Below are 27,657 nucleotides of genomic sequence, written 5' to 3' on the forward strand. Positions count from 1 at the left end.
AAGCTGTCACCAGATGCACCTCTGGTCTGATCCAGCAGAGCTTCTCTTATATGTTTAAGCAGTATCTGATGCAATGCAAGGAGCTGCTCCCAGAATTACACCAGTGAAAATGTAGTGCACATGGGCAGCCTCTCATGCACATTCCCACACAGGCGCTTTAGATCACATCAAGCCATTTGGATTGTGTTTTGCTTACTGATAAGCAGGTTCAAATCCTTGTATATAAGTTTATGTCAGGAGGCCCTAGCCGGCCGCTTTCAGTCTACTCCAGTAGCCAACTCCAGACACAAAGGATTCTTTTCAAGGCTTTATTCCTTTTACAACTTAATAACTCTATCACCAGCGACTAAGCTATGAACAGCAGAGTAACCTATGCCCCGGGTTGGAAACAGTTGGTCCCCGTTTGAACGAGAATCACTTGCAGACCCTGAACTTATGGGCTAGGGAGAGTCCCTCCCCTTTTCCCTTGGGTCCTCTGGACGCGACCGTTGCTTGCGTGCCAAACAGGCGCTACGCCTCCTTTCCGTGCCCTCCATAGCTTGTTGCTCTTTGCGTCTGCGTCGAGCATCCAGCCAGCCCTCCTCCCGTGCTCTTTCACTCCCAGGACCGCTATCTATGTCTGGAATGCCGGCAGGAGGAATCTCTGCCAGCTGCAGAGCCTGGGAGGGATGAGCGCGCTCCTCTCCCACAGACGGCTGTTCCTCCTCAGAATCAGAACTGCTCTGAGGTTCTATGGGCTCAGTGTCCACCCCGACAGTTTATTAGGAAGCCTTCTAGGAAACCAAGACTGGCCAATTCAAATGCTTGGGTTTTGCTCTTAAAAAATGTTTGGGAATGATTTTATCAGAGCCCAAATCCTTCAGGGCACATGATGAACATGGGTCCTAAGAAATGCAATGCTAACATCTAAGGATCCAAATCTATTTGCAGTTCTGTGCAAGACTGGTGCCTAAATATTTGATTCTTGCTCTTAAAAATTTGATGCTGGTGTCTAGGTGTTTAAAATATATTTCCAGGCCTGATGCTGTTCTTATTTCATTCTATTCTTCAGTATACTGAGTGTTTTATGGTTCTTATCTCATTAACTCAGATAGAATGACTAATCATTGGATAGATACATTTATTTTTTAAATCCAAGATTTCGTCAGGGATTTTAATTGTGCCTATTTTTTGTCAGTAAAGATTTAAGGATAATGCAAATGTTATCACATTTTTGTCCTTTAAAAACAGCCAGAGGCTTTGCATCCCAACAGTCACAATCAGCATTGTAGTATTTAAAAACAAGCTAGGAATGTAGTAGTATTAGACAGAGGATCGCATGCATGTTTAACCTGCAGCTGTTCCATTTTCAGCTCAAAGAACTGTGGGACATTTCCCCCCCATTCATATTAATTGAATTTTAGAGTGACCTTGTACACGTATTGATTTGCATTAAAATTTCGTACATCAAGGTCGAGTTGGCACATATCCTGCAGGCAAAATATTAAAAAGCCAAGTACTGTGTCTGTCAGGGTATTGACAGAACAGCTGAAATTTAGTAGGGGGAAGTTTACCTCAGAAGGTAAAAAATAATGTTGTCCCTGTAATGCAATTTAAGAAGCAACCAGTCTCTCCATTCAAAGGAACTGCCTGTGTTCAGTATCTCTTCAAACTGAGGCACACATTTTCTGGCTTTTTTGTGGATATTATGTTTTGTCCATTGGGACCTACGGATGAGGGAGCCTAAATGCTGATAGCCATTTTAGATATTGGTGGGAAGCAAATATTAGGAAGTAGATAGTATGAAAAACATGTAGTAGTATTATAGCTGGGTGTGTGTTTCTTCCTCTCATCTGAACATGCAATAATTAGAGCTGTCACCCAGTTTTAAAAAGAATGGATCAATCCATCATATGATTTACTGGATTGATTAAATTTGTGCGGTAGCAATAATGTATTATTTATTATTCTTTAATAGTTTTATAGCCTTCTTTTCAGGGTAAGAAAGGCACAAAGTGGATTACAGCATGCTTTAAAAAAAAAACAACTATTGGGGAGAGCACTCTTATGGCCCCCAAACACTGCCTAGATGGCGATAGGATTTTTTGGTTTCTGGAAACTGAGGTTGTCTGACCTTGGTTTCCAGAAACCATGCTCCCTGCCCCCTCATAGCCAGTGTGGTTCTTTCTGTGCCATTGTCATCTCTGCACTCATAAACGGAGCGTGGAGAGGTGAAAAGGGTGCAGTCCCGAGTGCAGAGAGGGCAGGAGACCACCTAAGCTGCTGTAGACAGCTTCCTATCGGGTCTCTGGGCCCCTTCCCTCTAGCCACAAATGCAGGGCAGCTGGAGAATAGAGGAAAGGATCCCCTCCCTGCTCCGTCCACCTTGCACTGGATAGATGTCAGCTTCCAAGTTCAGCCCTCAAAGATTTAATGCATAAGTCATTAAAGTAACGAATAAGATAGTAGTTGCAGCCTATACAACCCCCATTAAAAGTCCAGTACACTAAAATTGACCAAATGCAGACTGGAATATATAAGTCTTTAAAACCCTTCTAAAGGCCAGCAAAGAGGGGGCTGTACACACTTCCCAGAGAAGGACATTCCAAAGGTGTGGGGCTATTACTCAAAAGTCCCTGCCCCTGGTCCTTGCCAATCTCACAGCTCTCACCGGTGGACCACAGAGCAGGATCTCAGCTCAGATGCTGATTTTAAAGCTCAGGTGCAGGCAGCCTTTAGACAACCTGGTCCCAAACCATGTAGAGGTCGGGAGAGCAATACTGTGCCCCCTAGACAGCATCTGGGGACATAGCATTTTTCAGTTTCCTGGATGTAAGGTTGGAGACAGGGCTCCGACCTCATAGCCAGGAAACAACGCTTCCCCCCTCTCGTAGCTGGCACAGAGAGAATCGCACCAGGTACCTCTCCGTGCTTGGCAAACAAAGTGCGGAGACAGAGGAAAGGGGGTGTTCCTGGGGATGGAAGGAGACCAGGTGCATCTGTCTTTCTCCTTTTCCTATCACTGCCCCAGCCTCCCCCCTCTCCCAAGCTTTTGCTAGATGGGCAAAATCACCCGTCTAGCTTAAATATAGCACGGGAGGCACCTCACACTCTGCATAGGATACTTGTAAGCCCCCGAGTTCAGGGGCTTATGAGTACCCAGGGCGCAACCCATAGCATTGCGCCCTTAAAGGCTAATACCAGCACCTTAAATTGGAAATGAATAGGCAGCCAGCGGTGCAGAATAGGTTAATATAATCTGAGCATCTAGTTCCAGCAAGCATTCTAGCTGCTGCATTCTGCACTAGTCGTAGTTTCTGATTGTAAGAACATGTGTTTACAAGTGAAAAGCATACTTCTTCGTTTTTTGATAATGCCCATGTGCATTGTAGCCCATATTCTCTCCAAAGAGGCATTCCCTCCCTTGTAGAAGGGAGGCTGGAATGCCTGTTGTACGGTGGCACTTGTCAGCTGCCGCTTCTGAGTAAGTACTTGTATTTTTAAAATAATATATTTTAAAAGCTGCTGCCTAATTAGGGTGCCTTTTTACTCAAAGGTTTTAAATCAGTCTAATCGGTTAAGCATTGCAGCCCTAATAATAATGCCCTCTTAATTTTTGAATGAACTGCTGGGTAGATGTTAAGGATGCAGAGTTGATATGTGATGTGCTGTGAACTCAGGCTCCTGGAAAACAGGAGTTGACGTGTCTGTAGCAGTATTTCCTGTCGGAACCATGTACGTGAAAGCGTGCATGGTAATCAAAAGCCCATTGGGGCGGCCTGTGATCGACCACAGTGTCTCTGTATCATGGGGTGGCTTACCAGGGTTCTAGCAAAGCAGAAATCACACACTTTCTTGCTGATGACTAGCAGTGCTGACTTCCAGCCAAGGCTGCAGTGAAATGTCATGAGATATGTAAGTTGGTGTCAACCATTGGGTTTGGAGCGTGGGGAGCTCCATCTGAAAGCACCTTGACAACAATGCCGTGATTACTCGAAGCCAACATGGAATTGTCAAAAACAAGTCCTGCCAGACAAATCTGATCTCATTTTTTGATCAAGTAACTTCCCTTGTAGACCATGGGAATGCTGTAGACATCATATACCTCGACTTCAGCAAAGCTTTCGACAAAGTGCCCCATGAGATCCTGATGAGCAAACTAGCTCAAAGTGGGCTAGATGAAACAACGATCCGGTGGATCCACAGTTGGCTACAGAATCGGACTCAAAGAGTGCTTCTCAATGGGACCTTCTCAAACTGGGGAGAGGTAACGAGTGGGGTACCGCAGGGCTCAGTCCTGGGCCCAGTGCTCTTCAACATTTTTATGAATGACTTGGAGGAGGAGGTGCAGGGAATGCTGATCAAATTTGCAGATGACACAAAATTGGGCAGGATAGCTAATTCTTTGGAAGACAGAAACAAAATTCAAAATGATCTGGATAGACTGGAGCACTGGGCAGAAAACAACAGAATGACATTTAATAGAGATAAATGCCAAGTTCTGCACCTAGGAAAAAGAAACCAAATGCACAGTTACAAGATGGGGGATACGTGGCTCAACCACACTACAAGCGAGAAGGATCTTGGAATTGTTGTCGATCACAAGCTGAATATGAGCCAACAATGTGATGTGGTTGCAAAAAAGGCAAATGCTCTTTTGGGCTGCATTCATAGAAGCATAGCTTCCAAATCCCGGGAAGTACTAGTTCCCCTCTACTCAGCACTGGTTAGGCCTCATCTGGAGTATTGTGTCCAGTTCTGGGCACCACACTTTAAGAAGGATGCAGACAAACTGGAGAGGGTTCAGAGGAGGGCAACAAAGATGATCAGGGGACTGGAAACAAAGCCCTCTGAAGAGAGACTGAAAGAACTGGGCATGTTGAGCCTTGAGAAGAGAAGACTGAGGGGAGATATGATAGCGCTCTTCAAGTACTTGAAAGGTTGTCACAGAGAAGAAGGCCAGGATCATCCCAGAGTGCAGGACACGGAATAATGGGCTCAAGTTACAGGAAGCCAGATTCCGGCTGAACATCAGGAAAAACTTCCTGACTGTAGGAGCAATGTGACAATGGAACCAATTACCTGGGGAGGTGGTGGTCTCTCCCACACTGGAGGCCTTCAAGACGAGGCTGGACAGCCATTTGTCAGGGATGCTCTGACTTGGATTCCTGCATTGAGCAGGGGGTTGGACTCGATGGCCTTGTAGGCCCCTTCCAACCCTACTATTCTATGATTCTATGAGCTGTTGTCAGAGAGCTTATCCATCTTCCCCAGATTTGAAGGCTCAGTTACCATTACTCGATGCCATTCCCCTCACTTCTGAGCTTTGCTGGTGCTGCAGAGTGCCATGGGGTCTGGGCAGGCAATGTGAAGGGTGGGTTGTGGTGGCCAGGAAGCTGCTTGGCGAAGGAAGAGAGGCGAGGGAAGAGGCAGAGCAAGACAAAGGAGGGGGGAAGCAGAACTAGGGGAGGAAGGGGTGTCTCCTCAGGAGAGCTCTTTGCCTCTGCCTACAATGGGGGCCCTCTCTCACAAGAAAAATTAACCACCAAAGTAAAAGCCAAGTGGTATTGCAATGGCTTGGGTTCAAGGGATGCCAGAACCCTGCTGCCTACTAACCAGCCCAGGCTGGTGTTGGAAATTGAGAAGGAGCCACTCCTGGTAGCGCTGCTCTCATTGGAGGACCTTGCCTATCAACCAAGAGGAGAGAGTTTGCAGGACTAAAGATTGCCCCACCCTGGAACCACTCCAGGGGTGGGGGATTTTTCACGATTCGAATGTTGCTGGACTCCAACTCCCATCATCCCCAGCTAGAGTAGCCAATGGTCATTAATGGAGGTTGTAGTCCCACAACATCGCAAGGGGCACAGGTTCCCCACCCCTGTACTAGAGAATGTTCACCATGCTACTGATGGACTGCAGTTCGTATAATTCTCCTTTCTTAACTTTGCACTGCTCTTTGAGGCTTTGTTCGCTTTCAGTGGTTGGCACAAAAAAACGCAATCGCCTTTCGTGCACAATTTCACCTCTGACTATTTTTAAGCATATCAGTGGGGTAAACACAAATGATAACCGTTTGTCTGACATGACAGCATATTCGGTATTGGGAGCAGTACTGGCGAGCCCTTAGGGCTGTTACAAACCTCTGACGCCCCTTCAACTGAATCCTATTTTGGTACGCAGCTAACCTGAGTCATTTTGGAGAAACTAATTGCAGCTACTCAGCATGCTAACCCTTTCAAGATTTCTGCACGTGGAGCTCCATAACTTCAGGTTTTCTTCTGTCTGTCATCTTCCTGTTGGAAATGGCATTTCCAGTCCCACAGGACCACTGCTAATTTCCAAAACTGCCATCATTCGCTGCAACGCCCCGCTTCTGCTTTTCCAGTCAACATAACAGCTGCTGGAATTCCTGTGTCAATACAACATTGGCATGAAGCTGGGAGCTTTTAATATTGCCGCACCTGTTGTGAAGAATTTAGAAAACAAGTGTTTACAAGTTAAATTAGAGCACACATTCAGCACATCTGAATGCATGCTGTGTAAAGTTATGTCCTTCCTTAGACCCATCAGTGCAGAGGTCAGGTGGTGGTACCATTTTTATCTAGCAGAATACCCCCAAAACATGCTCGCCTCTGTCTCTGCACAGCTTCAGCTCTCTCTTCTTATTCTGCCCTCCAAAAGGCTAAACTTCAATCCATACTACTGCAATAGAGAGCTTTTCTAGTTAACTCTGTGTCTACATCGTTTTGTCGTAGAATTAAGATAGTATCTCTACACCAAGAATTTTTCCTTTCCTGCCTTTCCATACTTTCAGCTACATAAGCTCTAGGTGGTGGTGTGACATTACAGAATAACACAATTCCACTGGTTGGAACTTGCACTTCGTTTCGGGATGAAAAAAAACTACAGCATTTTCCCCACTCCAATACCTCAGCAAAAGTGCTCATAAAAAACAGAAGTGAAACTGAAAGGTCATGGCATCGTCTAGTGAGAAATGATGTTGTTGTTGTTGTTCAGTCATTCAGTCGTGTCCGACTCTTCGTGACCCCATGCACCATAGCACGCCAGGCCTTCCTGTCCTGCGCTCTCTCCCGGAGTGTGCTCAAGTTCATATTCATTGCATCCGTGATGCTATCTAGCCATCTCATCCTCTGCCATCCCCTTCTCCTTTTGCCTTCAGTCTTTCCCAGCATCAGGGTCTTTTCCAGAGAGTTTTCTCTTCGCATTAGGTGGCCAAAATGTTTCAGCTTCAGCTTCAGTATCTGTCCTTCCAATGAGCACTCAGGGTTGATTTCCTTTAGTATGGACTGATTTGACCTCCTTGCAGTCCAAGGGACTCGTAAGAGTCTTCTCCAGCACCACAGTTCGAAAGCATCAATTCTTTGGCGCTCAGCCTTCCTTATAGTCCAGCTCTCACAGCCATACATTACTACTGGGAAAACCATAGCTTTGATTAGACGGACCTTTGTCGGCAAGGTGATGTCTCTGCTTCTTACTATGCTGTCTAGGTTTGCCATAGCTTTCCTCCCAAGGAGCAAGCGTCTTTTAATTTCATGACTACAGTCATCATCTGTGGTGATCTTGGAGCCCAAGAAAGTAAAATCTGTCACTGCTTCCATTTCTTCCCCTTCTATATGCCAGGAAGTGATGGGGCCAGATGCCATGATCTTAGTTTTTTTAATGTTGAGTTTCAAACCAGCTTTTGCACTCTCTTCTTTCACCCTCAACAAGAGGCTCTTGAGATCCTCTTTGCTTTCTGCCATTAGGGTGGTATCGTCTGCATATCTGAGGTTGTTGATAATTCTCCCAGCAATCTTAATTCCGACTTGTGATTCATCCAACCCGGCATTTCTCATGATGTACTCTGCATATAAGTTAAATAAGCAGGGTGACAATATGCAGCCTTGTCGTACTCCTTTCCCAATTTTGAACCAATCGGTTGTTCCATGTCTGGTTCTTACTGTTGCTTCTTGGCCCTCGTACAGGTTTCCCAGGAGACAGGTAAGGTGGTCTGGTACTCCCATCTCTTTAAGAATTTGCCACAGTTTGTTGTGATCCACACAATCAAAGGCTTTAGCGTAGTCAATGAAGCAGAAATAGACGTTTTTCTGGAATTCTCTTGCTTTCTCCATGATCCAGCGAAAGTTGGCGATTTGATCTCTAGTTCCTCTACCTCTTCGAAACCCCGCTTGTACTTCCGGTAGTTCTCGGTTCGCATACTGCTGAAGCCTAGGTTGTAGGATTTTGAGCATCACCTTGCTGGCATATGAAATGAGCGCAATTGTGCGGTAGTTTGAACACTCTTTGGCATTGCCCTTCTTTGGCATTGGAATGTAAACTGACCTTTTCCAGTCTTGCGGCCATTGTTGAGTGTGCCAAATTTGTTGGCATATTGAATGCAGCACTTTAACAGCATCATCTTTTAGGATCTTAAATAGCTCAGCTGGAATACTGTCATCTCCGCTAGCTTTGTTGTTACTAATGCTTCCTAAGGCCCACTTGACTTCACTCTCTAGGATGTCTGGCTCAAGTTCAGTGACCGCACTATCATGGCTATCAGGGACATTCAGATCTTTTCTGTATAGTTCTTCTGTGTATTCTTTCCACCTCTTCTTAATCTCATCTACTTCTGTTAGGTCCCTGCCTTCTTTGTCCTTTATCATGCCCGTCTTTGCACAAAACGTTCCCTTGAGATCTCTGATTTTCTTGAAGAGATCTCTAGTCTTTCCCATTCTGTTGTTTTCCTTGATTTCTTTGCATTGTTCATTTAAGAAGGCCTTCTTGTCTCTCCTTGCTATTCTCTGGAACCCTGCATTCAGTTGGATATATCTTCCCCTTTCTCCCTTACTTTTCGCTTCCCTTCTTTCCTCAGCTACTTGTAAAGCCTCATCAGACAGCCACTTTGCTTTCTTGCATTTCTTTTTCTTTGGGATGGATTGATTTGCTGCCTCCTGAACAATGTTACGGACCTCCGTCCATAGTTCCTCAGGCACTCTGTCTGTCAGGTCTAATCCCTGAAATCTATTCCTCACCTCCACTGTATATTCATAAGGGATATGATTTAGGTCATACTTGAATGGTTTAGTGGTTTTCCCTACATTCTTCAATTTAAGCCGAAATTTTGCAACAAGAAGCTCATGATCTGAGCCACAGTCAGCTCCAGGTCTTGTTTTTACTGACTGTATAGAGCTTCTCCATCTTTGGCTGCAAAGGACATAATCAATCTGATTTCGATATTGACCATCTGGTGATGTCCATGTGTAGAGTCGCCTCTTGTGCTGTTGGAAAAGAGTGTTTGCTGTGATCAGTGTGTTCTCTTGGCAAAACTCTATTAGCTTTTGTCCTGCTTCATTTTTTACACAAAGGCCATGCTTGCCTGTTATCGCGGTGATTTCTTGACTTCCTACTTTAGCATTCCAATCCCCTATGATGAAGAGGACATCTTTTTTGGGTGTTAGTTCTAGAAGGTGTTGTAGGTCTTCATAGAACCGATCAACCTCAGCTTCTTCGGCATCAGTGGTTGGGGCATAGACTTGAATTACTGTGATGTTGAATGGATTGCCTTGGATTCGTACTGAGATCATTCTATCGTTTTTAAGATTGTACCCCAGTACTGCTTTTCCCACCCTTTTGTTGACTATGAGTGCTACTCCATTTCTTCTAAGGGATTCTTGCCCACAGTAGTAGATATGATGGTCACCTGAATTAAATTCGCCCCTGCCTGTCCATTTTAGTTCGCTGATTCCCAAGATGTCGATGTTCAATCTTGCCATCTCATGTTTGACCACCTCCAGCTTACCTTGATTCATTGATCTGACATTCCAGGTTCCTAAACAATATTGTTCTTTACAGCATCGGATTTTCTTTTCACCACCAGACACAGACACAGCTGAGTGTCCTTTCGGCTTTGGCCCAGCCGCTTCGCTCTTTCTGGCGCTACTTGGAAATTCCCTCTGCTCTTCCCCAGTAGTATATTGGACACCTTCCGACCTGAGGGGCTCATCTTCCGGCGTCATCTCTTTTAGCCTTGTGATACGTTCCATGGGGTTTTCTTGGCAAGAATACTGGAGTGGGTTGCCATTTCCTTCTCTAGTGGACCACATTTTGTCAGAACTCTCTGCCATGACCTGTCCGTCTTGGGTGGCCCTGCACGGCATAGCTTATGGCTTAACTGAGTTACGCAAGCCCCTTCACCACAACAAGGCAGTGATCCATGAAGGGGGAGAAATGATGAGGGTACGATAAAAACCTCATGTAGAAAAGCCCAGAGAAACATGCAATGTCACTGTGTTACCATCTGATTTTTGTGCATCTGTTTTGATCCTGACTAATACTATTCTTTACATTTAAACCTGTCTGATTCCAAATACTTTAAAATACAACCTTTTCCCACTTACAAAGGAAGATGGACCTCTGTCAGCAGAGGGCTCACAATTAAACTGGTTGTGTGAACTGCCTTAACTTAACCCTCCTGTGCTTTGAGATTATAACTGACCCCAATAAATATTAAGTAAAACTTTTTCAGCTAACCTGTTCTACTTCATATTGCACATTTTCACCCAAATAACAGGCTTCATTCTCCTAAATGACAAACTTTATTTGTTCTGTGGTGTCTCCCTCAACCACCCACTCAACTATTTCATTGTGGGTTTTCAAATAGGAAATGTATTTAATGCCATTTTAAATGAATGGGAGAAATGACACACTGCATATTGGAAGTACTGAGTGGTCAAAATGATCCTCACATTTGTGTCGGGGTTGAGTGGGGACTTTTATTTAACAGCTTAAAAGCTACTTTTTGCTGATATAGCAATTAAGGCAAAGTATTAACCATTCAGTATTATGTTTCATTATTACCTTCTTGAGATTTTGTGTTGAAGGAATCAGTGCATGAATAAGGTATTAAATATCTTAGACCCGCTAGAATGACCATTGGGGGGTTATCGCACACCCCAGATACCATTGATATTCAGTTGCACCCTTGTACTATAAACCATGATCCTTAATATAATTTTATATCCTCTACGTTAAATTAACATTTGACAAACTGTGGCTAAATTAGGATGGGCATGAATTTGGGTTCAAAGTGCTTTCTGCAAGTGTAGGAGTGTTTAATCTCAATGGACATCTCAATGTCCCATCTAACTGACTGTGTAAATTGGCTTAAAGGAGGGACAGATTTTTTATCTTTGTTCCCGGAGTTATTGGTTGGCTGCCTAGTACAACCATCCTGGCGAAGTAAAGGAGGAGGATTTTACTCACTTCAAAATCCTGAAGTTAAACTGTTGCTGTTAGTCTGCTGTTCTGCCATTCTTTTCCATGGCTAAGATTAGCAGTTCTAGCTACAGGCACTACGGGCATAGTTAAGTAATTAGGAAGCCTATTTTAATGCATTACATTCCATTTGATTTTTATAAGAGCTTACCTGCTTTGAGACTCCAGGAAAGAGTGGGATGCTAGTTTAGATAAAGATCTTGAATCGGTATGAGTTAAAATTTTTGGAAAAGAATGAGAATTCCCCCCCCCCATTTCCCACCCTCTTTTCACCCCGAAAGCACCAGCATTCATTCTTCTTCACTGTCTAATTTCTCCCCTTGCCTCATCTCCTATTTTAATACTTCCTCCCCCAAATAATACAAGAACAACATTAAGCCTATAATGAATTCCGCTTTGCAGGATAGACGAAATAAGAGATTCTACAATGAAAGACAATGGGCGGGGGAACGCTTCAGAACATGCAAAGTATGAGGGATTGACTAGCTTGTACGTAAACACTATATATGTGAACGAGTTCTTTCCATAAATCAAGAGTGAGCACTAGGTGGTCAAATGCAAAAAGGTTCGCTGTTGACATGAGAAATAAATGGATACCATGTCTCTAAATATAAATCATGTTTAACAGTGCCTCTAATCAATCATCTGTGGTGGGTTAATTTTTCAGCAAGGGCAATTTGTGATATTCATTTGAAACATCCCTGGACTGAGTAACTTGATGGCATCTTCCAACTCTTTGCAATCCATCCTGGCTTTGGCAAGCAAGACTGAAATAAGATCTTCATCTAGAATTTTGGCATCTGTAAAAATGGATAGGAATACTAACAAAGGATTTGAAGGGACAAGCTGTTCTGTTATTTCTGAGATATACTCTAGAACTGATTTCCAAACCCTTGGAACAGAGAGGCAAAACCACCACATGTATTTGAACATGCCCCTTTCTCCACAGCCTTGTCATTGTTAATAAAATATAGACAATATAACTTCCTTTATTTCTTCCATTTTTGTTTCCTCCTTGAGTGGCTGGCATTTGACCCTTTGGCCATTTGGCTGTTCCCATTTGGCTCTCTTCTGTTCTTATTAACTGGTTTTGTGAAATGCAGTAGTTACTTCTAAAAGCCTTCTGCTGCCAAATGTTTTGGAAATAAAAAGGCATGACTCCGTGTTTCTTTCAAGTCTGGTTCCTGAAGTAGTTTTGGAAACCCAACGCTCAGCTCTAACTGTGGAGCCCAAGATGAGAGTGCTCCAATGGTATAGACTGTTAATAAATCGCTTCTGAGCCCTGCATGCTCTGGCCAAGACCATATTTATTATTGTTGTTGTTGTTATTGTTATTATTAGCATTTCTATACCATCCCATACCCAGAGGTCTCTGAGCAGTTTAAAGAAGTTAAAACATTAGAATACAATATACAAAGTTTAAAAGCCATTTATGTAAAAGCACAGAGACAATATACACAAACGACATAGAACTAAAAACAACTTTGAACAGACAGTCATAACTAAAGATACAACCAGGACCAATTAAAACTCCATAATTGAAGTCCCAGTATCCCCAACAAGTGGTGAAATACGATAATGTAATCATTAGGAAAAATGCTTATCCAAAAAGTTTGAATTTCTGCACACATTTTTTTTTAAATAGTTGTAAGTTCACACGGAAACAGATGCAACAAGCTTAACCTTAAAAATCTGTCAGTCTCTGCAAGATTGGCACATCTGTCCATCCCTCGCCCTGAGCTGTCTGGGTGTCTTTAAGCCAGGGGTGGACAGAAGATAGATGTCCAGATGTTTTGGACTTCAACTCCCAGAAGCCCGTGCCAGCATGGCCAGTGGTCAGCAAAGCTGGGAGATTTATTTATTTATTTTTGTATCCCACCTTTTTTCCTTCTTAAGGAACCCAAGGCGGTGTACATAATCCTCCTCCTTTCCATTTTATCCTCACAGCAACAACCCTGTGAGGGAGGTTGGGCTGAGAGTCTGTGACTGGCCCAAAGTCACCCAGTGAGCTTCCAAGGCCGAGTGGGGACCTGAACCTGGATCTCCCGACTCCCAGTCCAACAGTAGCCGCTACACCACACTGGCTGTCACTGGGAGTTCAAACATCTGGAGATCCACTTTCTGCCCACCCCTGCCTTAAGCCACCTGATCTCTGCTTCAGCCCCTCATTCTGTAGTACAGGATTGTTGTACAGAATTACCAAAATGGTGATTAAATCTTTTGAGCCACTTGAATAAACACTGTAGTAATAGTGGTTTGAGTTGATGCTAAAGTCTAATGCATGAGCATGATTGTGAACTTTTTCTAGAAGGCTGATGCCATTTTATAGTAGGCATGTTCTGGGAGCCTGGAAAGCAGTCAGTCTTTCTCATGTCGGTGTGTTTAATTTCCTGTGTCTGAACCTGACTGTCGCACATGGGGAGCAAGTTTGTGTGTTCTATTTAGTCCGCCCGTCCCCCTGGAAATTTTCAGTTTAAATGTTAATAAGTTTTGTTACCTACTAGAGGTAGGGTTACACAGCTCCTGTACACGCTGGCCCAGCTCTAATGGGCTTAGGCATTCCTGCTGTGGATTGGTTACCAAGGCACTACTGTTTAGCAGACCCAGAGATCTCTGTGCTGGATTCTGCCTGATAGCTCAATGGGAAACAGGTGGACCTCTCCAGTTCCCAGAGTGTACCATGGCACATCAGTGGGCCAGTACTGGAATATTCAACACCCTGCCACAGCTTGTCATGGCATGCAAACCTGGGCAGTTGGGGAGCCCACACATAACCCAGCAACAAACCATGGGCTATGCAAGGGGTGTTCAATGCACCTGCCGCCTGGGTTTGCCCAACATGACAAGCCATGGCCAGTCATTGAATATTCAAATTCCCACAGCCCACCATGGCTTAAATAAGCCATGGTGGGCTGCTTTGAATGTGTGAACCGAGTCAGTGTCGTCTTAGACCTTTTGAAACTGCTGAAACAAAGGACTTTAGGTACTTTCTGTGTTTTTGAGCCTCGTTTGATATTTCCACTGAAGCCGAGCAGTGAAGAAAGATACCTGAGTACGTCTTTATTTTGTTGTTTTTTTATGCTTCATCTTTCTGCTGCTTCTCTGTAATTCTCTGTACTTTTAAGAGTACTAAAAGGTATCAATATGTACCTACATTCTACACAAAAGACTGCCTGTGTTGCTTTGTTACATGCATTGCTGGAATGGGTGTCCTGCCCCAAGGGAAACCCAGAACTGGGGCTAATACTGACAGGGTAGTTGCAGGCCTTCAGGTACCTCTTCCCCACAACTTGTGCGTGTGTTCAGGTGTCCAAGTGGCCATTAGCAATTAGATTATGCCATCTGTTGAGAAATAGTCATTTGTAGCACTGTATGGGCTTGTGCTGAATGCTTTATTCCCGTGCAATTGCACCTCGGCATATAGAGGCAGTTAAAGAGGCAAAAACTGTTGCACCAAAGCTGGAGTGGGGGAAGAGTGCTCTTCATCTAAAGAACTGAAGGTGTAGAAACCAATAGAATTGTAGCAAACTTAAATTTTAAAAAGCTTTCCTAACGTTTTCGGTAACTTGGGGCACAATCCTTTGCATGTTTAAACAGAAGACAGCCCTGCGACTCCCAGCATTCCCCAGTCAGCCATGGGGAATGCTGGGAGTTGTAGAAATGTTTTCTGTCTAAATATGCAAAGGATTGCGCCTTTAGTCACTTTTCCTAAAAGGTTATATAATAAAGTTTAAAGCAAAGGTCAGAATAGTAGACAAGTTTCTTCAACCTCAGATTTGTACCATCTCTTCTTGTGTGACCAGTTCTCTTATTCTTTGCTAGGATGCAGCTTTCTGTAGAAGAGCTCTAATAATTTTAAAGTGTGCGAGTTTTAGAAAAGGAAGTATTTATTTCCATGAATGAGTTCCCAGCAAATGTAAACACACACACAGCTAAACCCTCTTTGAGCGTTTTCTGTGGACTTGATGTATTACCTCAATAGAATTGAGGAAAATTGTTTAGCAAGTGGGAACAAAATGTTCTTGTTGGGGATGCAGCAGCCATATCCTTTTCCAGGAGACTCTGTTCTGTTCCCCCTCCCCCCTGATTTTCTGTCCCCCCCCCACCAGCCAGTCAGCCCAGTCCTCGTTTTCTAAAGATTTTTTCTAAATGTTTTTTTTGAGGGGGGGTACTCCTGCAAACCTTGGAGTTCTCCCAAATCTGCTGATACTTCTCTCTTGTGCATGAATGATGTTGTTTGGCTACATAAGAATCCACACTCACAGAAAAAGAGTACACTATTAAGATGAGGAGTGGGGAACCTCAGGCCCAGGGGCAAAATCCCCCTGAGGTTCCCCAGATAGCCACGCCCCCTTCCCCCCCAAACCACCCATTGTGTCCTGGCTTTTGTCCAACTTTTTTTCCCATTCCAAAATGTTGATATGCCTCTCTTAAGGCTTAGTTTATTTATTATTTTTTCAATAGATTTATATACGGCTGAACATATTTAAAAATATCTCTCAGAGGTTACTGGGAGGAAGAGCTTTAAGCTACAATATGCTGGTATTTTTGGCCCCACCCCCTTTGCCATCTGTCCTGCCCACTACTGGAATGCGGCCCCCGAGAGCTTCTCCAAAATTGAATTCAGCCCATGGGCAGAGAGAGGTTCGTGCGTCATAAACTACTCATTTTCACTGGGAAGATAAAAACCCAGAAAGTGCAATCCTGTGCCTGTCCACTCAGAAGTAAGCCCCGCTGACTTCAATGGGACTTACTCCCAGGTAAGTGAGAATAGGATTGCAACCTTACACTGCTACCTGTCAGGGACACCTCCTTACATGGAAACGATGCAATATTTGCAATGTGAGGATGCCCTGAAAACAGCATCCCCATAAAACTTAGGATCGCTTACCCAGTTTTGTGACCACATATTTTGAGTTTTTCTGCTTCAGCTGCACAGCAGCAGCTTCCTCCAGTGGGAGCAGTAGAACGTGTAGGTGATGATGTCATAATACAGAGTGGGTGATCCTAAATCTTTTGGAGAGATGCATGACAGAAGGCATCAACATGGCGATGGCTTCTGTCATGCACAGTGTGTCATTCTAAGCACTACCCAGAACAGGTAGTTCTCTGTTCGTATACAGTATTGCTAAAGGGAAGTCCCCATTTGCTTTCCAGTCTTGTGAATTCTGAGTATGTTTTTTTCCCCACCTACGCTTCCTCAGCGCTTATCTTTGTTTTACTGACAGGTTACCTTAGGAAAAGTGTTAAAAGTCATAGTGGTGATGCGGAGCCTCTTCATCGACCGGACAATTGTCAAGGGGTATCACGAAAATGTCTACACGGAAGATGGCAAGGTGAGTGTCACTTCCGCATCTCCCTTCATTATGACCTTTTATGTGGACTGTAGCGTTCAGACAAGTATGGAAGAACAAGCCTTCAGAACTGACACACCACTTGCAGAAGAAGTTGTGCTGATATTGTTAAGCAACTTCTCTCCTGTTGTTTTTTCCCCCTCGCATCCAAGCATCTGCTAATTCACTAAGCCCTCGTGCCTTTGCTTGAATTTCTAATTCATCACCTCGGACCCCTGTTGCCTCATTATTAGCATCTACTGAGGGATTTTGGTCCCCCCACCAAAGTGCTTTGAGCACGTAAGTTCAGAATTTTCTCTTTTTCCCCAGCACCATTGGGGAATCTTGCACCAGTTTTACACTCAGCTAGATCAACCCTTCTGTGAGGAATTAGACTAGTCTTCCTAAGTCGGTTGAGTTTGACTGTGAGCATTGCATTTCGAATGGCAGCTATTAAATGAAGTGTAACCAGCTTCCAGGAGCAATTTGCTTTATGAAACATTCACCCTACTTGAACCCTTAATTTCTCTTGTCTGCACGCACTCCATATGGCTTTCTGTGGTGCTTTAGAGGATGTTAACGGGACCTGATAGCCTTCAGCTTGGTTTGTTTCTCTTTTCAGAGTGGAATGGGCTCTTGCTGAGACACCCACCCTTTTTGCCAGTAACAAGTACTAAGCATTTCTGTCTCTCGTATTCTTCTCTCCCCCTCTCTGGATCTCTCTCTGTCCTTATTACGAAACCTATTAAAATACAAGGTTCATTATAACCAGACGACCACTTGGCACCCATAGGCCATGTTATAATGAGGCCAGAATTATTTTTCAAAAAGAGAGACTCTCTTGTAACATACAACATTGCGTTATGTGCTGACCCCTGAGCTGCGTTCCTCTCCATAGGATTTGAAGGCAGGGGGAAATGGCAGCTCTGTTGGAAAGAAAAGATAATTCTATTTCCAGGTAAAAGATTCTCCTGCTGGGCAGGGGTGGAGGGAAAGAGAGGATTAAAAGGGTGTCGCAAGATTGCCCTGGCATTAAACCAGGTTACCTGGTAGCACACATGGGCTGTGAAAGAAGCACTGCACATGCTCAGAACCTTCTCCTGAGGAAGAGAAACACATGCCACTTTTCCTCTACAATGGGTTGACAGCATGAGCCAAAAGATCAGTGTGCATTGTAGCTGGGAATCATGCACCCATGCACACATTTTACTCCCAACAGAATACTGCACAATTCCATTTTTCTTGCCTTTCTAAAGAAGGTTCTTCAAATGTTTACAAGAGAAGCTGACATAGGATACCAGTGGAATTAAAGTCTAAAAATGCCCATCCAAAAATCCTTCTTCACATGCAAATGAAATTCATCTGTCTGGAACCTCTAGTTGGAGCTGGACTATCTTATCAGTTTCATCAACTTATGTCTCTTCACTTCTTCTTTTATCCTCACAATATTGTGTTAATAGTATTTAGGTGTTTTTAAACTGGAAGCTAACCTGAGGGCCAAAAAGCAGGGATTTTCAAAAATAAAACCATCTTCTGCGGTTGGTTATACCAGAATGTTTAGATCAGAGGTGAGCAACTTGAGGCCCTCCAGATGTCTTGGCTTACAGTTTCCATAATCCCTCACCGTTGGCTATGCTGGCTAGGGCTGGTGGAAGTTATAGGCCAAAACATTTGGAGCACTACAAGTTGCCCACTCCTGATTTAGATAGTGTCTTCTTTAAAAACCCATCTCTTCTGCTGCCTTCCTAGCTTACCTTCTATTCCTCCACCCACAGTCTAAATTTAAACTGTAGGCTCCCTGACAGGGACCTGTACTTTTCCTTCTTTTACTGTGTAAAGTGACATGCACACTGAGGGAGCTATCGGAGTGATAACAAAAGCAGTAATAGTGACATAGCAAATGAACACAGTGTGCTATGTAGCCACAAATAAAGTTAAATGTGGTGTTACATCTCTAGCCTTCATTTTTGTCCAAACTGAACCAACCTGGGGTGCACATAGTTTAACTTTCAGACTTGGCCTGGGTGTATCTTGGGATAGGTTAGAAAGTGGAGTCTCAGACTGTTACAAAGCTGGAGACCTGAATTCATTTAGTCATGTGGCTTTTTTTTATTGCTTTTTTGTAGAATTGAATCTGGCCTTGAATAAAAATCCACATTTCATTTGTCTGCTGCAGTGACAAACACAGAGGAGGTGGTTTGAATTAGCGCAGTTTCCTTCTTATTGTGCCTTTTTGGGGAATGAATGATTGCTGTTTTTTTCCTCCCAAACAGGTGCTCTGAGGAAAGCACTTAAGAGATGTCGAACAAGGTTACTGTAGTTCAGCCTTCCCCACCCTTCCAGATGTGTTGGCTGGGGATGATGGGAGTTGCAGTCCAACACATCTGAGGAGCACCGGGTTGGGGAAGACTGTTCTACTTTATTAACTCTTGCTACAAGTGTTTGAGACAAGAGGACATAAGAGGGAAAACAGTAGATTATAAACATCAGAACTTTTGCCTTAAGCATGAAAGAGACCCCTAGTTTTTCCCATTCAAAATGCAAACAGAAGTGAAGAAAATAATCTGATAGAGACAGGAGATTCTCAGATAATGTCCTAGAGTATTTAAGTAGAGAGATAACAGCTTAACCTTCCCCAGTGTTACTTAATATATTTTTATTTTAGTTTATATAATAACATCAGTGTAGATTATGCTTTACAGAGTATCAGAAAGGAGGGGAATGTAGAGGTCTCTGCCCCCCAAAAGCTTACAGTCTAAATCAGAAATCTAAATTTTGACAGAGGGAAAGGAGAGGCAAAAGTAACAATGGGTGAATGTGGGTAGATGCTGTTACGTGCTTTTCACTAGAGAAGGGGGTGATGGGGATGAAGGAGGCTTCATGAAAAAATTGGGGTTTTGAGGAAGGAATGTGAGGAAGTGGCAGCACAGGAGGTCCTAACAAACTGTTCCTGGCATAAGGGAGGCAGCAAAACTGAGGAATAAGAGTTTACTTTTCTTACAAAGTAAAGACAGGCTTATCAGCTGGTAACAGTTATTCTTAATGTGGGCTTTGGGAAGAAATAGATCTGCTCTGAATTTGTGAGGCTTTCATTAAAGACTGACCATTCACTGACCTTTTACTTGGAAGTCCCAGTGAAATCAGTGGCACAAACGCTCTGCTTTACTTGGAAGTAAGACGCAGTAGCCACAATCCAACAATGACTTTAGTGTACTCAGGGCCGCTGAAATCGCTGGGCTCAAACATGCTAATGTTGGATTGCGCTCTGTGTGTGTTGCTGTAACATAGCGAAAAGGTGGCCCATTTATGAGACACAGGGAGAAGATGAATAAGAACTAGTAACTTCTGGGTTTGTACTGTGCATCAGACATTTACCAGGCCTCCTAACTATATCTGTGCTGGATTGCCTCACACCTAATACTTGCTGCTGCTGCTTTTTATAGATGCAGTTTTCACAAAGCCCATCCGTGAGACTTGTCAGTTTTCACTTTACAGGCAGTTCTAGTTCCAGTTCTTCTGCAGTTTCCTCTCACCCATCACTTCCACTACAAACCAATGCATTTTAATTAGCCATGTAGTGGTAATGGTGACTTCATGCCACCCATAATATCGGGCATTCTCTCCCTCTCTCCCTCTCGGCAGCACAGTCCAAGCATGGAGGCAATTAACTGGTGCTGTACAGATTCTTGAATAAACAGACCTCTGCAGTTCATCCTTGTGGAGCAGACTTTGAGCCAAGCCATTAGTTTGCCCACCCAGCCCTGCTAATCAAAATAAAACCACATTCGGATTTTGTTGGCAATCTTGGCTCGCCACATTTCTATAAATGCTGTAAGTGGGGAAGAGCCATGACTTGGCAAGTTTGAGACAGGCAACCATTTTTGCACCAGGTAGGTTTGAGGAACATTAAGCCACCTGGGTTATGTTAATGCTTTGCCTTCATTAATTACCCCATATCAGTAAGGAAAGGCAGCTTTTTGCCTCCCAGCGTAAGTGAGGAGAAGAAATAGTGGTATCAAAGGAAAGCTTCAAAGACAGCCAGAACTGTCTCTCGAGTAATTTCTGATCCCTGCATTCTTTCCACTTCAAAGCAGGTTGTGCGTGTGTTTGGGTAAAGGGGAGGGGGCTGAATCCGATTTCTTTAATAAGTGTTGGCACCAGCCCTGTTTGATATTAGATGCAGGGAACATTTTGATTTGTTATCGCCTTTGAAATCGTTCAGACGACCTTCAGAAAATGGCCTCTTGTTACTTGCGCCAGGGGTGGGTGGAGAGACTGGGGCACTGGGAGAAAGAGGGAGAGAGGGAGGCCCAATTTAATTCACATGCAGAGGATGCCTTGAAATTGTGCTTTCAGCAGCTTTTTAGTTACAAATGTGTGTCTTGATTGAAAGTGAAAAGTTGAAGAATAATAGACCTGCAACAATGCATTGTTTAGCACACCCGCCTCATTCGTCTGGTTTCATGGTGGAGGGTTTACAGGCCTTGCATATGGCTCCTTTTTATTTTTTAAAACCTTGGAGAGCATCAAAAAGCACAAGAACTGAATTACATCAGGGCTCTTCAGCCCCGGTGCTAAGGAATTACGAACCATTCAGTACTGCTTTTGACGGTTGTGCTCTGGTATAATTCTTTTTCTGTATGGTTCATTTTTTTTTAATGAAAGAAGAAAATTGAGAGACTTCTCCTTTGTAAAGCCATACTTCTTGTGGTGGCTGGTACAGCCATTCAAGGGGAGGGAAGGGAGAGGTTGCAACATCATCAATGTCTCCAGCTCAGTGGATCAGACTTCATTCATCCACCTGCACAGATTGGAGGAGGTGGTTGATTATGAGGCTGAGGCCCTCTTCACGTGTTACCTAGGGCGATGTGGTTGCTGTTGCCTCTGCAGTCACTCCTATGCTGTTCCACATAATGTTTTCCTCCACTTATGTGGTCAGAGTGCAACACAAGCTGAGTATACCCATCCCCTTTAGGAGGTATGTCAACCACATGACTTAAATTGGCCACATGTTTGGAAGTTATAGGTGTTACCCAGGACATGGTGTGGAAGCACCCATATTGTTCCAGTTAATATATACATGATATCAGAGTAAGGCTTTAAGCCGTAACTTCAAATATATTAAAATATTCTGTCTTCCCCCTCTGCATTCTACTGATGCTGCCCTCACAAAAGTTACTGACAACCTCTTCATTGCCACAGGGTATACATAACGTGGTGCCTTTGGGCACCAGTGCGCTTGCAGATGGCTTTCTTGGCACCACAGCGGTGGACCTTACACATCTTTTACTGGAGTGTGGAATGTACATGTAACTTCAAGCTAAATATATATTCTACCATTATTGTTAACATTCAGAAGGAAATACAACTATGATAAATTAATGTACTTGCTGTCCGATCAGAGCAGGTATGTCACATTAAAAATAGCAAAATTCATTGTAACGGCTTTGTAAAAGTACTCAAAAACTGAATCGGTGAATCTAGGTTACTTGTGAAATTTCTAGCTAGGAAGTGCCCTTCTGCATTGTATGTAACTGTAGCAAAAGGGCTGAATGCGCCCGATCTCGTCTGATCTTGGAAGCTAAGCAGGGTCAGCCCTGGTTAGTACTTGGTTGGGAGACCGCCTGGGAGTCAGGCTTCCTGCACTGAGCAGGGGGTTGGACTCGATGGTCTTGTAGGCCCCTTCCCGCCCTATGATCCTATGATTCTACTCTATTAAGTGTAAATTAGACTGACCCATTATGTTTATTTGCATCATATTTTTCTGCATAACTCTATATCTTTTAGTTGTATGTTTTTATTCTGGATTAATGCTCAGTATGAAACTAAATGCTTAGAGGCTTTTTTTTCCACTGAAATGTATCATGGCTGTTTGCTAAAACACAATAAAATCTGCTTGTTGGCTGGGCTGGGACAATGCAAGCTGTTCTTCTTGAACTACCCCCAACTTTCCAGAAAGCATAGCAACCATGTACTTGAAATTGGATACAATTACTTAGCAGCGCATTTGCTAATCCGTATTCTCCGCAATCCTTTAAACCTCAAGGCAAGGCAAGAGACTGGCTTCTTGGAGTTTAAATGTCAAAATGTGTTGCATTTTCAGCTAAGATGTGCAACATTGCCCTGTGACCTTAACTTCTGCTTAACAGAGATCTCCCCCCCCCCCCCCGGCCTCTTGCCACCAGAATAATCTAAATACAATATTCAAAGGGGGACATTTTATTTGGTCCCTGTAGGCATATTTTCTGGCTTAATTCAGCCAAATGTTTTCTGTGTCACTTGTTACTGAATTGCTTATGTTGTGGACACAAGAATGCATCAAGGCTTTGAGAGATGTCCTTGTTGTAGGCACTATCCTGAGGCTGTTAAATATTCACATGGATCAGCACAATCTGTTCCAAATGAATCGAAGCGATCTTGCTGCTGAGGAGGAGGAAGAAGTAGTCCAACAGAGCTTATTCGTAGGAGTTCATGTTGTAGCTGTATAGAAATATGTAACTACAGAAGAAACTTTAACGTTGCACAGTCTGCAGATGTCCTTGCCGAGAGAGATGCTTCCTTAGTTACTACAAAAGGAGCATCAGTCTGTCAGACTTCTGGCTTATCTAGCACCAGGGGCCAGCCTGTCAGTTAGCCTGAAAGCTGACAATCAATCAATCAATCAATCAATCACTGTATCTGTACACTCCTTTTCCATATATTGTGCTCAGAGGAGTTCACAACAAAGCATTATGAAAAAACAATACATTCCTATGTATATTAAAGAAGAGTTGGAACAATTTCATAACGAGTACATAATGAAACAACAATATTAAAACAAGTAATTAATGATTCCATTATCAACACCCTCTGACCTTACTAGTTAGACTAGCAGTGTAGCCTTTTAAAGAGCTTCATGGTGAAGCAGGGCCAGTTGTCAGTCCCAGGTGTTAGTAAGAACAGGATGAAACACCCTCTGGCCTAGATGACAAACAGTAAATACCAGAGCTCTCCCCTCTAGTGATGGTAGTCCCTATGCTGTACATATAGGGCAGGGGTAGGCAACTTGTGGCCCTCCAGATGTTTTGGCCTGCAACTCTTACCAGCCCTTACCATTGTTTATACTGGCTAGGGCTGATGGGAGTTGTAGGCTATCCCTGATGCAAAGACAGACTCTGGAATGGCCCTGTTATCTTGCCTGAACTACTTATTTTCTATACAGCTGAAGTTAAACAGCTATGACCAGTGCAGAAATAATGTGGCCTGTCCCTCAACGATGGTTAAATTGGGAGCAGGCTGCAGGACTCTTAATCCCCTGCCCCAATCCTCTTGGGTGCAAATTCCCACCAGCCTTAGTCATGGTTAATGGTTCTTTTGACACTGGTATTAACCATGGTTAATGTTAACCAAGGTTTGCACTTAATCCTGGTTAAGAGCAAACAGTGGTTAACAGTAGCCATGATTGGCATTGATGCCAGCATAATCTTTAGCCATGATGCATGGATTGGGATGCGATTCATACTTCAGAGGGGTGGGAGCATGCAATCCCATGGCCCATTCCTGGCCTTTAACCATGGGTAAGGAACAGACGATAATGCATCTCCACCAGCCCACTACCTAGTGTAAAGGTTTAGTAAGCTGTTTTAGATCTGTGTTGTATCTTTTGGTTTGTCAGCAATAACTCCAAGCAAAATTATTTTAAATAAAAAAAAGTTTGAATGAATCTTCACTTTTTAATATTGTTGTGTATGTTAATAGGGGATTTTGTTTTTTTTTTTCTTTCTTTCTACAGCTTGATATATGGTCCAAGTCCAACTATCAGGTGTTCCAGAAGGCAAGTGTCTTGGTTTCTAACTGGTGTATCTTGTTTATAGAATGTGAATGAACATTTTATTTATATATATACACTATGTACACACACACTCCCTTTATATATATGTGGAGTGTGTATAAATAAGTGTTTGTTTAGTTAACTGTTTTGGCTTCCTCCTTCCTCATTAACACAATTGGGGTTTCAGATAAGTGTGGGTGCCAAGATAAGAGTTTTAGAAACACTCAGGATGGAAGAATATCGAAGAGTGTGGCAAATCCAGAGAGGGATTTGTTTTTTTTAAAAAAACAAAAGCTAGCTAGAAATTAAGTCCTTGGAGTATTAGGGTATTGTCTGTAGATCCATATTATCTCTTCTAATATCCCGAAGCAAAATATAAAACATATATAAAAATGCATACGTGTGTGTGCGCGCACACACACAATTGTAAGGCATTTTGCTCATTAGTAGAGCTGTAGAAGTGATGATATGGTGTTGTAAATAGCCCCTTGCCTAGTGGGCTCAGCTGTAGGGAGTAAAAATTACCACTAGCTCTGTGTGTGTGTGTGTGTGTGTGTGCACATTCACGCGCGCACAGTGTGTCAGGCCTTTGCAGGGGTAGGGTCCCAAGACCAAGGGAAGTTGGCTTCCAGCACAGGGGCAGGTCAGAGGTGTAGTCAGAGCTGGGCCAAAGTTAAAGTTCAGAAAAGACAACAATCCTGGCAGGATAAAGTACCTGGACAGCTTCTTGCACCAACGAGTTGCTCAGACGGAGGAGCTGCTTTTGAGGCTGGGAGTCTGTAGGACCTTGAGGGTCCTGATTGGACCTGTGTAGCAAGCTGATGAGCTTAGTGTGCCAGGCTTGGCAAGGAAGCGGAGTGCTGGTGGTGCAGGAGGTAAGGTGCGGAAGGTCTTTGTTTGGGGGCAGACACCCTGACATTGACACAGGTGTGTGTTTAGCATAATCTCTCCCCCCAGTAATAGGGGTTGTCTTCAGCCACTATCTTAAATGTGGTACGGCACATCAGAAAGAGGATGCTTTGATGATTTCCCTATCAATCTATGGAATGCATGTTTCCCTGTCTGATTCCAAATTTCACAGGATGATGAATAAATTAAAGATGGCAAGGCATCTTGGGCATTAAAGGAGCTAGAGGAATGATGATACAGAGTTGTAAATAGCCACTTGCCCAGAGGGGTCAGCAGTGGGGAGGTAAAAATTACCTCCAAGTCACAAATGGTGAGCTGTGTCTCCTTTTCTAGCCACCTAATCCAGAAGAATCCCACCCACTTCCAACAGAGGACTGCATATCAAAGCTAAACCCATTCTGATTTTACTGCATCCGAGTCTAAAGTTGAAGGAACTTCAAAAGTTAAATGCACGTTGTTTAATTTCCTTCCCAGCTGTTTCTCTAGTTCGGTGGCTTTTAAACTGTGTTCTGAGGAAGCTTGGGCTGCCTCAGAGCGAGGGGCATCTTGCCCACCACCAAGGCCAACCCAAGACTTTTTGTTGCTCGAGGTGGAGGTGCTCAGCACCTAAGGCAAGGCAAGTTACTTTGGCATCTGTGGCGGAGAATCCCACAAGTGCCTCTCCCCATCTCACCGGATTGAATCCACGATGTGCCTTCCATGAGAGGAAGGACTACGCTCGTAGAATTCCCCTCCACCTGATTTTGGGGGATCCCTCACACACATCACAGCTCACCCCCATTCAGCAGGGTCTCCAGACTTTCTGTGCCTCGTTTTCAGGGGGCTGGAGGGGCTGCTGTTGGCAGGGAAGCACACTTCCGCCAGCACAGCTGAAATCTGGACCCAAGCCATGAGCTGGCACACGGTAATGTGCAGAGGTTCCCTGGCGGAAGGTGTTCCCTGAGGACTGAAGGACGTCAAACCTACTGCTCCTGTTTACCAGACAAATACAAGCAAGAGATTTCAAAGTGCGTCAAAGCCGGGGTCAGAACCATCCAGCATCATTTCTGTATAAGCATTCCTTGGAACTTTCTGTACCAGGATTCTGTGCTCAACCCAAAGTAAAGAAGCTTGATCTGCGATACGAACTTCCTTCAGATCAAAGAATAGCTTTGGGGACGTAGGTAGCAGTGCACACGCTGACTGGCATTAAGAGGCAGAATAACACAGTAGTTACTCTAGAGGCGAGTAAGAATTAAGGGATCAGGCAGCTCTTCTCTCCCGTCTGAAAATATATTCCTTGCATCAGTTAGAGAGGAGCATAATGCAAAACAACCAAGGACAGAATTAGCCATGATAATCCTTAATCAATAATGCTTTAAACTAATGATAGCCCATGGAATGGCTTTTGTTCTTGCCATTAGAAGTGTTTTTCTCAAGTCCTTTTTATTGCATATTTTTACATTATAAATGGGTTCAGGCTTGACTCTCAAATACTTTGGGGTCTTAACATTAGACAAGGATATAGTCGGCATATGTCTGTGGTATTTATGTATGCATTTACTTCCTTTTTGAAATTGGCAAAGAGAAATTTAAAAGCCAGGCAATCTCAGGTTAACCATACACAGCCCCTTTCACAAACCATTTAAGCCAGATCAGGGATAGGCAACTTGGTACTATCCAGATGTTTTGGACTACAACTTCCATAATCCCTAACCATTGGCCATGCTGGTTGGGGCTGATGGAAGTTGTCATACAAAACAGCTGAAGGGCACCAGGCTGCCTACCCCTGGCTTAGACTGAAGTCCATTTAGTCCCATTGAGGTCAATGCCACTGATAAATTGTAACCATACTCTATTTCACTTGTTAAGAAAAAGTCAGTTATTCAATAGCCTAGTGCCAGAATTCAGTGGCTCACTTCCTTTCACTGCTATTATATTACAGTAGAACCTTGAAAGGTAACCCACAACAAATAGACCATGAACATGTATGTGCAATATGCATGTTCCTCTTGCCCTTTGGCGTGCACGTATCACACTCTTCCTTCAAAAACAATGTGAATGAAATGTGGTAATAATGCAAAGGAGAGAAATTGAAAGGCCCTTCCCGACAGAGGGATGCAAATGTTGCTACATGTCCCAAGACGACGCCCTTCTTTTCAAATATGCCATATGACGGTGCTTCCAATGCGCTCCAAGGGAAAGATCAGTAATGGCGGATAAGCTTCCCTGAGGGACGGTGTGCCCACTAGCTGCCCATCTTTCCCTGCAATGTGCAGCCCCAGGAAGAGTGCTGAGTGTGGTCTAGGCGGTGCACTCAGTTCATGGGGCGATGATGAGAGACCCTGTAGGCCAGTTACTCAGGTGAACTGT

At 43.7% G+C, this 27,657-nt stretch overlaps 1 protein-coding gene across 1 annotated transcript in view; it reads left to right on the top strand.

Moving 5' to 3' along the window:
• MED27 (mediator complex subunit 27) overlaps positions 1–27,657 on the top strand; it is a 186,045-nt gene that overhangs the window by 135,277 nt on the left and 23,111 nt on the right. The window contains exons 5-6 of the mRNA XM_084820729.1: positions 16,482–16,589; positions 24,358–24,399. Of these exons, the coding sequence (XP_084676855.1) occupies positions 16,482–16,589; positions 24,358–24,399 (150 nt within the window). The remainder of the gene's footprint in view (positions 1–16,481; positions 16,590–24,357; positions 24,400–27,657) is intronic.

This window comes from Heloderma suspectum, chromosome 14 (assembly GCF_057233095.1).
Source record: "Heloderma suspectum isolate Gila_16-S chromosome 14, 16-S_ref, whole genome shotgun sequence".
Classification (NCBI taxonomy): domain Eukaryota; kingdom Metazoa; phylum Chordata; class Lepidosauria; order Squamata; family Helodermatidae; genus Heloderma; species Heloderma suspectum.